Below are 10,469 nucleotides of genomic sequence, written 5' to 3'. Positions count from 1 at the left end.
TGAACACACACAAAAAGAGCACATTTTATGCTTTAGCTGTGATTTTTTTTAAACTAAACTAGTTTTTAATGACACAGAGCTCATGTACATCTAACTAGTGAAGATGGAGAGTTCGTGTCAGGGTTCCCCGAGGCCTCCTCATGTAAAATGCAGTTGCTTTTTCTATAACAACGTTTCTCATCCTGGTTTCCACTCCAGTTGAAAATCATGTAATGTGAAACAGGGAAACCAAAGAGGACCGATTTGTTAACTTTTGGTAAGTGTATATTCAGTATGGAAAACAAAGCTAACATTACTTCAAAATGACTTCTCTCCTGTAATAAACCTTTTTCTCGTGCAATGAGGGGTCATTCAGGTGCACTCAATTTAAATGTTATCTTCAAATAAAGCAGTTTAGCCGATCTGTTACAACTTATTAAAAAATGTTGGCTCCACTCGGCGTAATTATATGTCATGTTTAATGGAGGCTTACCACAAGTTCTGCCTGGGGGGGCTCCATTAACAGACCCACTGGGAGCAGTACTTATAATCTGTAAATTCACACAAAAAACTATTATTCAATAAGTATTCACTTAATCGGGGAGAGGTTGACAGATGGAGAGATAGACATTTGTTAGCGTGGCACTTGCTAAATTACTTCAAATTGTTGTCAGGTGTCCTGGCAAGTTACAGACAAGAAGCTGCTCAGAGTTAAAGCTACGAGTCGATCACTAATCTGTTTCTAATGAATCCAGAGAATCACAAATTATCAACAACTGCTTCATTCGTAAAAAGCACTTTCCTGCTATCAGCTAAACAATACAAAAAAACTAGCACTGTCTATTTCAGGTCAAGTGTTGGTCTTTGTCATGGTTCAAAAACTAGAAAAGTCTAGTCTCATTTTAACCAAAACATCTGCAGATGAATGCCATACCCCAAATATATTACCATTCTCACACACACACACACACACACACACACACACACACACACACACACACACACACACACACACACACACACACACACACACACACATACCATGTATACATCACTTCAGGGGACATTGACTTACATGCATTTCCTGGAGACTAACCTTAACCCTAACCAACACATGCCTAACCCTAAACCTAACCAAGTCTTCACCCTAAAATTAATGATTCCCCTCATGGGGACCTCCAATTTGTCCCCATAAGGGAGGCGAGTCCCCACACGTGACTGTGTAAACAGATGTAGGTCCCCACAAGTATAGTAATGCTAGGCCACACACACACACACACACACACACACACACACACACACACACACACACACACACACACACACACACACACACACACACACACACACACACACACACACACACACACACACACACACACAACAGGAGGGTGCACTAGTCCTCTGTCATGAGATGATGGACGACAGATTGTGGGCTTCACCTTTATCCCGATAGCGACAGCTGAGAGCAGAGCCTGCAGTGATCCCTGAGGACCGGACCCTCACACACTCTCACACACTCATTCATCATCTTCACACTCACGCTGCTTCAGAGCCTTCCTTCTCCTTCATTTGTGTCTCAGACTCGGCTCAGAAGTTAAAGAGGACTTGTCTTACCCCTCCCCTTCCCTTAATGCATTGTACACTTTGCATTTTACAGCTGCTATTTTTACACATGATGTCTGTGGTAACATTTGCATTTCACAGCTGTTCTTTTTATAAAGTTTGTGGTTAGAGTTGAGGATATGTGAAGGCTGAGGATCGGGAGTGGAATGACAGATTTCTCGCTTTCTTTCACACGGAAACATGAAGCCTCTCTCACGTCTGTGCATTTTAAAGGGGCACATATCCTAGTATTAGTGTCTCTCCTGTGACGTGTCTCATACTGCCTGTGCTGCAGCACCTCTTTTCACCCTCTGTCTGAAACCAGAGCCCAGTCTGCTCTAATTGGTCAGCTGGCCGGCTCCTTTGTGATAGGTCAACCGCTTGGAGATGGAGCGCTAGCCAATAGAAGCACATACGTCTACAATGACGTAGATAACTGGGTTAGTACAGGTTTCTTCAGCACAAACGGGGCACATTTTCCACAAATAAAGAACATTTTGTAAAAGTTTTATCAGAATTTCATGTCCCGCTCGCAACAGAATCAAACATCAAAGTGGAAACAGATCAGAGACTCGTTGTGCTCCATCAGGACGGAGATCAGTGACAGTGGTTGCATCCCACATCTGATCCGTTGTCAACATTTACATCATAACGTACGGAAATGTCTGCGAACAAAAAAATGTCTCAAGTCTGTTTTAGAAATAAAGGATCCTATAAACGTAACACTGTGATCCTGTTTTTGTCACATCAAAGAAAATAATAGCAAAAATGTAATTACAATAATACTCCGATTTAAGTCAATATAAAGTTAGCAATAAATATAAAAGGGAGGGTAGACAGTTTCACATGGAGCTCGTTTTTATGTATGTCATTAAGAATTTGAGGTACGACTTTCCCAATGCAATTACCACGACTTCAGCTTCTGTCTTAATTTGTATTTATTTCTAATATCTGACCAGAACAAGGTTAGCTGAAGACTTAAAACAGTTGGGAAATGATTTGTATAAAGAATGGTTGTTCATTTTGAAGCATCAATGGAGCTTAAGGACCACATTAAGTCTCAAATGTCCCTCAAATTTGACTTTTCGACACATTTTTGCCAAGATAGATTCCTGACTTTCAGCATTTCTGGTCAGAAACGATTTCTTTTATATTGGTAGACCATGTCAAATCCAATTAAAAGCAGACTACTGCTCACACCCTCAGTGAAAACCTCCGTCACTCTACATAAAAAACATAAATAAACATGTCAAATCTCTCGTGTTGCATAATCCACTTCTCCTCTGTCCTTTGAGATAATCAGCATCCATTCCTTATCACAGCTAAATACAAACGTCCATGTTATTATATTAAGACAATGATTGTGATGAAGCTTTGTGCTGTGACAGAACTTTAAAAGAAGTGGATTGTGCTGCAGGACGACTTTGAGTACCACCAATATTGAGAAGATTTCAGATTCAAGAAAAAGGAACCCAACAAAAAAGAACGTATTTCAGCAGAGTGTCAAATCTCGTCTTCAGGCAGCGTTAAAGCACAAATACTGGAAGTGTCTCCGATCCCTTTTCAGTCCGACATTACTTAAATATATAATTCTCCTCAGATTTTATCGAGCTCTGATCCTCAGCTCTGTAAAGGTGTGTGTGTTCCCAGGTCATCTGTGTGTGTGTTCACAGTGTGTTATCTCTGCTGCTCTGCAGAGGGGGGGCTGTCCAGGCTGCTGTAGGGGGACAGAGTGGACGGGGGTTTCCCATCATCCCCTTCTTCTTCTTTCTCCATCTCCACATCTCCTCCTCCCTCTGTTCTTCCCTCCTCCACGGACCCTCCCCCGTCCTCTCCAGACTCCTCAGACACAGACTCCCCTCTGACCCCCTCCTCGTTGGGGCTCCCCCGCTCCTCCTCCTCTAGGACCTGGTTGTTGTGGTGCTTGTTGTTGTAGCGCTGGTTCTGGAAGAACTTGACGATGGTGTGTTTGGGCAGGTCCAGCTGGGCGGACAGGGTGTGGATGGCCTCCTGGTCGGGGTACAGCCCCACGTCCCCGATGAAGCTCTGCAGGGTGCCCAGCGCCTCCAGGGAGATCCGCGTCCGGGACCGCGCCTTCTTCTGTCCCCCAGAACCAGAACCAGCAGAGAGGCCGGGGCTCCTCCCACTCTGAGACCCGTCCTCTGAGCCCTGAAGGACCAGCAGAGGAAGGGGCAGAGGGTCCTCATGAACCGGAGAGGGAGAGGTGAGGGGGGGCAGGGGCGGCTTGTGGAGCACCTGTAGGACAGAAAGGGAAGGATTCAAATTTAACTTTTGTTGTGTAAAGATGTACATTATAGGATGTTACAGTACATTATAGGATGTGACAGTACATTATAGGATGTGACAGTACATTATAGGATGTGACAGTACATTATAGGATGTGACAGTACATTATAGGATGTTACAGTACATTATAGGATGTGACAGTACATTATAGGATGTTCAGTACATTATAGGATGTTAAAGTACATTATAGGATGTTCAGTACATTATAGGATGTTCAGTACATTATAGGATGTGACAGTACATTATAGGATGTTCAGTACATTATAGGATGTTCAGTACATTATAGGATGTGACAGTACATTATAGGATGTGACAGTACATTATAGGATGTTCAGTACATTATAGGATGTGACAGTACATTATAGGATGTGACAGTACATTATAGGATGTTCAGTACATTATAGGATGTTCAGTACATTATAGGATGTTCAGTACATTATAGGATGTTAAAGTACATTATAGGATGTTCAGTACATTATAGGATGTTACAGTACATTATAGGATGTGACAGTACATTATAGGATGTTCAGTACATTATAGGATGTTACAGTACATTATAGGATGTTCAGTACATTATAGGATGTTCAGTACATTATAGGATGTTCAGTACATTATAGGATGTTACAGTACATTATAGGATGTTAAAGTACATTATAGGATGTTCAGTACATTATAGGATGTTACAGTACATTATAGGATGTTAAAGTACATTATAGGATGTTCAGTACATTATAGGATGTGACAGTACATTATAGGATGTTAAAGTACATTATAGGGATGGTCACGTACATTATAGGATGTTCAGTACATTATAGGATGTTCAGTACATTATAGGATGTTAAAGTACATTATAGGATGTTCAGTACATTATAGGATGTGACAGTACATTATAGGATGTTCAGTACATTATAGGATGTTCAGTACATTATAGGATGTTACAGTACATTATAGGATGTTACAGTACATTATAGGATGTTCAGTACATTATAGGATGTTCAGTACATTATAGGATGTTCAGTACATTATAGGATGTTCAGTACATTATAGGATGTTCAGTACATTATAGGATGTTACAGTACATTATAGGATGTTCAGTACATTATAGGATGCTCAGTACATTATAGGATGTTACAGTACATTATAGGATGTTACAGTACATTATAGGATGTTCAGTACATTATAGGATGTTACAGTACATTATAGGATGTTCAGTACATTATAGGATGTTCAGTACATTATAGGATGTTACAGTACATTATAGGATGTTCAGTACATTATAGGATGTTACAGTACATTATAGGATGTTCAGTACATTATAGGATGTTACAGTACATTATAGGATGTTAAAGTACATTATAGGATGTTACAGTACATTATAGGATGTTCAGTACATTATAGGATGTTCAGTACATTATAGGATGTTCAGTACATTATAGGATGTTCAGTACATTATAGGATGTTACAGTACATTATAGGATGTTCAGTACATTATAGGATGTTACAGTACATTATAGGATGTTCAGTACATTATAGGATGTTCAGTACATTATAGGATGTTCAGTACATTATAGGATGTTACAGTACATTATAGGATGTTCAGTACATTATAGGATGTGACAGTACATTATAGGATGTGACAGTACATTATAGGATGTTACAGTACATTATAGATAGCACATTCTTAGCCCTGATTGCTGAATGCCTACACCTGAGGGAGCTGCAGAAAGAGTGGGGGGAGGAAGACACGCACAAACACACACTATACTACAGCACGTAACTAACGAGAGCAAAATGAGTAGGTAATGTGTAATTGTTAAAAACACATAAATAACACACAAGTCAGAACTGCCTACCTTAATTGTCATACATATTGAAATCAAAGCTCAAGGTACTACGGCATCAGGACAAAGACCACCAGACTCAGGGACAGTTTTATCCCACAGACCATAAGACTGCTAAACTCCCGAGCTGGCACTATTTCATTTTTTTTGTATGACTTATATATATTTATAGTTCTGAGAAACTGTTTCTCGTGTCCATGCTGCCTTTATGTCTTTACTTTATGAGACGAACTGCAGAGGTTGGTAGACGTTGACCGTCTCCTTGGTAGTGGTCCTGTTTTTGAGATATTCACATGACTGACTTAAGGAATAACAAACTAAACGATAACCGGTGGCCACCAGAGAGACCTCCAATAAGTATAAACGTAGCAAACAAAACGTTTTTCTCCTGAACATCTGCACATAGCAAAGACCATGTGAGGTCTGTTGTACCTTCGAGAGTCTTCTCGAGTGAAATACCTTTGAAATGTAACCGGAGTTATCCGTTTTCTTCTGGTAATATTATAATATGTATTTCTGAACGGACCGTACAACAAAGACACACAAAATGAGCAAAAATACACCAAACCACTACAGAGAGAAAGAAATGACTACAAAGGGACTACACTGACTACAATGAGAAATAAATGACTATAATGTGACCACTACAAAGACGAACAAAAATACACAAAATGACTACAGAGAGACGCACAATGACCACACGAAATCACAGAGGGACGCCTAATGATTACAAAGACAAACGGTTTTTACGAGCATATCAAATGAACAGAGAACGGGACAAAAGTAATTTAAAGGCACTTCAGTTTTGATCCAGCATCACAGTCTATGTGAGCAAGCCTCATGATATGTTATTAGACTATAATAAACTCTTCAGTGAGTCTTTATGGGAAATGTAGTACAAGCGGAAGTGTCAGTGACCAGCTCACATGCACGCTAAATTCCCAACTTCTACATACAAACAAGCACACACTTATTAACAGGGTGGGGCGGCCCACACACCCAAACACAGGAATCCAGCCCCATAAATCTGTGGTCCATCAAAATTAAAGGACCTAAATAAAGATAATGGCAATTCCCCTTTTCTCTGCGTCAATAATTACAGGGAATGTTCTGAATAATATTGAGGTTTCGGGCCAGACTGGAGAGCGTTTTGGTTTCGGGGAGAGGGTGGGATGGAGGAGTGTTTAGCAGGAAATGTGTGGGCTGGTCATTTACCACTTCTATTTTCAATGACTTATGGGACACAAGTATGACAAAGAGGAGGTCTGCTGAGAGGAGCAGGTGGTGGGATCCGACGGAGGGAACTTTTGTGAGAAGAAATCGCATGCTGCTGTTCGGATTTCTCACTCGTAAAACACTTTGATTTGTGTCTTCAGCTCGCACATGGCTGCAGAGTCGTGAGAGTGGTTGTGCGTTTTGAAAAATGCTTTCTTTTCCCCTTTGTAGACAGATTTTCAGCAGTTTTAATCTAAAACTAACCACATTTCATCACTGATTTCCTAAGTGAAAGTAATGATCTGGCATGCTGTGTGTTAGGGCCTCTTTAAATTCTCCAATTTCCTGAGTAAAACTAATGTTTCGAAGGTGCATCTGACATGTTAGTGGGACTTCCTGGTTGTTCTGGCTGGATCTGGTGTTCACCATAGACCAGGGGTGTCCAAACTATTTTGAATCGGCCCTCAGCAAAGTATAATGGCATGCGGCTCACAAATGAAACTTGAGCTTGTCTTGTATTGTACTTCTTAAATATATCTGTAAACATATATTACACAGTAGTGTTCATGTGTTAATAAGCCCACTTTCAGTCAATTCAAGTTGAAAATATGTTCTAACAAATCGAAGTTGATGAGAAAAAAGCCCTTCCTATTTCCTCTTATGATAAGCAATCTAAGGCTTCTGTTTTAAGGAATGAGCTGCTAACAAAGTAAATGAAACCTTGTGGAAAGCTGTCATGTAGGCTGTTGCATCAAGCATCATTTATTTACATTTGATTGATTTTGCTAACTTCACTTATGAGGCAATAAACCTGACCTCTATGAGTCCTTCGAATATTTTTCTGTATGTGGCCCTCAATGAAAACAGTTTGGACACCCCTGCCATCAACTATACGGTGTGTACCACAGACTGTACGGTGTGTACCATCGACTATACGGTGTGTACCATCGACTATACGGTGTGTACCATCGACTATACGGTGTGTACCATCGACTGTACGGTGTGTACCATCGACTGTACGGTGTGTACCACAGACTATACGGTGTGTACCAGACTGCAGGGTGTGTACCACAGACTGTACGGTGTGTACCACAGACTGTACGGTGTATACCATCGACTGTTCGGTGTGTACCTGCTGCTCGGGGACGTGCAGGGCGGTGTGCAGCCTCTCGCTGTGCTGCTGCCTGGACTCCTCCTCGTAGACCTGATCTCTCTCGGCCTGACGGAGGAACAGGAACCTCCTGATGTTGGTCAGGTTCTCCCACAGGGTGCGGTTCTCTGGGCTCGGGCTCTCTTTCCACCTGAGCAGCTCACACAGCCAGCCCTGCAGGACATTCAGGCGCTCAGTTACTCAACCTGTGATCATTTCATGACTTTCTGTAAAAGCACTTAGTTTCTAAAAGGCAGGGTTTTGTTTCAGGAAAACTTTTTGTGGCAAATGTTGTTTGTTTTTTCGTTCTGTAAGCAGTAGGGTCTTTGAAATGCTTAATTTCAACTTGTCATGTCTCTTGTCCCTTGTTTCTCTGCTGTGTTTTATGTCAATGTTTTCTTCTAAAGTCTTGCTTGAGTGACTGAAAGCTGTTCTGTATATCACATATGTCATTCCGCACATTTATTGGCTTTTTAGAAACAGTCTAAATACTTTTTAATCAATATTTGTGGTTAAAAAATGTGGTTTAAACATTGTGTTTTACAAATGGTTAATACAAACATTTAACTGGGGTCATAAGGGTTTGTTTATTTGTTTAGGGTTTATTAAAATGATAAAATAAATACATTATTTACTAGAATAGTACATGGATGATAAAAGAAGATAAAAAAGGAAAGAAAACGGAAGGAAAAAGTCTGAGGGGAGCAGTGAGCGTCTGCAAGTGTGTGTGTGTGTGTGTGTGTGTGTGTGTGTGTGTGTGTGTGTGTGTGTGTGTGTGTGTGTGTGTGTGTGTGTGTGTGTGTGTGTGTGTGTGTGTGTGTGTGTGTGTGAAGATTAGATTATCTCTGCTAGGCTGACCCAGGATCTGCCACCAGCTGTTGTTTATGCGCAGCCTTCAGCCTGGAAATTAATGGTAATAATGTGATCATCCCTCCGTCTTCTTGTCTCTCTTTTCCTCCGTCCTGCCTCCTTCTGTTCCTCCCTCTCCTCTGCGCCTCCTTCATCCATTTACCACGTTGTCATTTCAGACTTCTCTAGATGTCCCTTAAACATTAGGAGACACTCTTCCCATTTGTGTTGGTAGTAAATAATTTGTATGGAGTTTGTTAAAAGAAAATTGTTTTAAAACCCATCGCCTTTCCGTCTCTGTCTCGCCCTCTCTCCCCCTTCTTTACAGACTTTGATCTCTCCCTCCATCGCCCGCATTGTTTATCCCAGGATGGAGACATGATGGCATACCACAACGGGTAATCAGATCCCACACACACACACACACACACACACACACACACACACACACACACACACACACACACACACACACACACACACACACACACACCACACACACACACACACACACACACACACACACACACACACACACACACACACACACACACACACACACACACACCACACACACACACACACACACACACACACACACACACACACACACACACACACACACACCTGCATGTAACATACTCATCAACTCTTTAAACGTCATCAAATCAGCCCGGATGTATTACACAAGGCTCATGTGTCTACAGTACTTCTTAAAAACATTATTCCGCATATAACGAGATCATTTAACTTATTTAAATGTATTTTTTTAGCATCGTTTGAAAAGCTGACGTCCATTTAGCCATTGGAGAGATTAACATATGTGTTTAGAGGAACTTTTGAAGAGTTTTTTAGGGACTGATCTCCCAATCTGACAGAATAAGTATTTGTTCGATTTGTTAAACGGAAAAGGTTGATAGTCCTCCCTTTTTGTGTCGGTAATCTGTGGTTTCATTATTTACAATCTTAAGTGTTGAAAATAGGAATATTGAACGTAAAGTGTGTGACCTTCTTTGTGAAAGCAAGTTCATCTGCAGCCCATTTATATATTTCTAAGGGTGATATTATAGAAACAAAGGAAAGCATCTCAAAGAATGAAAAAATAACTGTTTCTGTGGGACTGACCTGGCTTTTATTGGCGGCCACCTTGGCGAACAGCGCCTGGGACACCTTCGCTCTCTTCATCTCCTGCTGGATCTCATCGTAGATTCCTGACGAGATGTTGCCCTGAGAGTCGAGCTTCAGCGGCAGCTCCACAGCAGACAGGATGCACTTCGTCTGCAAACAGAGACACACACACTGAGATGAGCTGCCTTACAATCTCACAAGGTTGCAGAGAAAACCGTAGAAAGTAGAATAAATAAACCTATACTAAAGAGTGTGTGAGTGTGTACCTGTGGGAGGCGGTGTGTGTTGGGGCTGGAGATGTGGTTGACTGACAGGTTGTGGTTGGAGTTGGTGCTCCTCTCTCTCTCCTCCTGGTAGATGCGGTCTCGCTCGCCCTCGGGAAGGTTCAGGAAGTT

At 41.3% G+C, this 10,469-nt stretch overlaps 1 protein-coding gene across 2 annotated transcripts in view; it reads right to left on the bottom strand.

The window, feature by feature from the left end:
- Positions 1–2,070: 2,070 nt before the first annotated feature.
- The window catches only part of LOC117557194 (DNA-binding protein SATB2-like), a 32,766-nt gene continuing 24,367 nt past the window's right edge, over positions 2,071–10,469 (bottom strand). For both annotated transcript variants that reach the window (XM_034232909.1, XM_034232908.1), the window contains 4 exons: positions 10,341–10,469; positions 10,072–10,224; positions 8,080–8,271; positions 2,071–3,840 (listed from right to left, as the gene is read on the bottom strand). The exon at positions 10,341–10,469 is cut by the window's right edge and continues 84 nt beyond it. In XM_034232909.1, coding sequence (XP_034088800.1) covers positions 3,262–3,840; positions 8,080–8,271; positions 10,072–10,224; positions 10,341–10,469 — 1,053 coding nt within the window. In that variant the 3' untranslated portion in view covers positions 2,071–3,261. The remainder of the gene's footprint in view (positions 3,841–8,079; positions 8,272–10,071; positions 10,225–10,340) is intronic.

Source organism: Gymnodraco acuticeps, unplaced genomic scaffold (genome assembly GCF_902827175.1).
Source record: "Gymnodraco acuticeps unplaced genomic scaffold, fGymAcu1.1, whole genome shotgun sequence".
Classification (NCBI taxonomy): domain Eukaryota; kingdom Metazoa; phylum Chordata; class Actinopteri; order Perciformes; family Bathydraconidae; genus Gymnodraco; species Gymnodraco acuticeps.
Note: the sequence above shows the minus strand (reverse complement) of the source record. Positions and strands in the feature narration are given on the sequence as shown.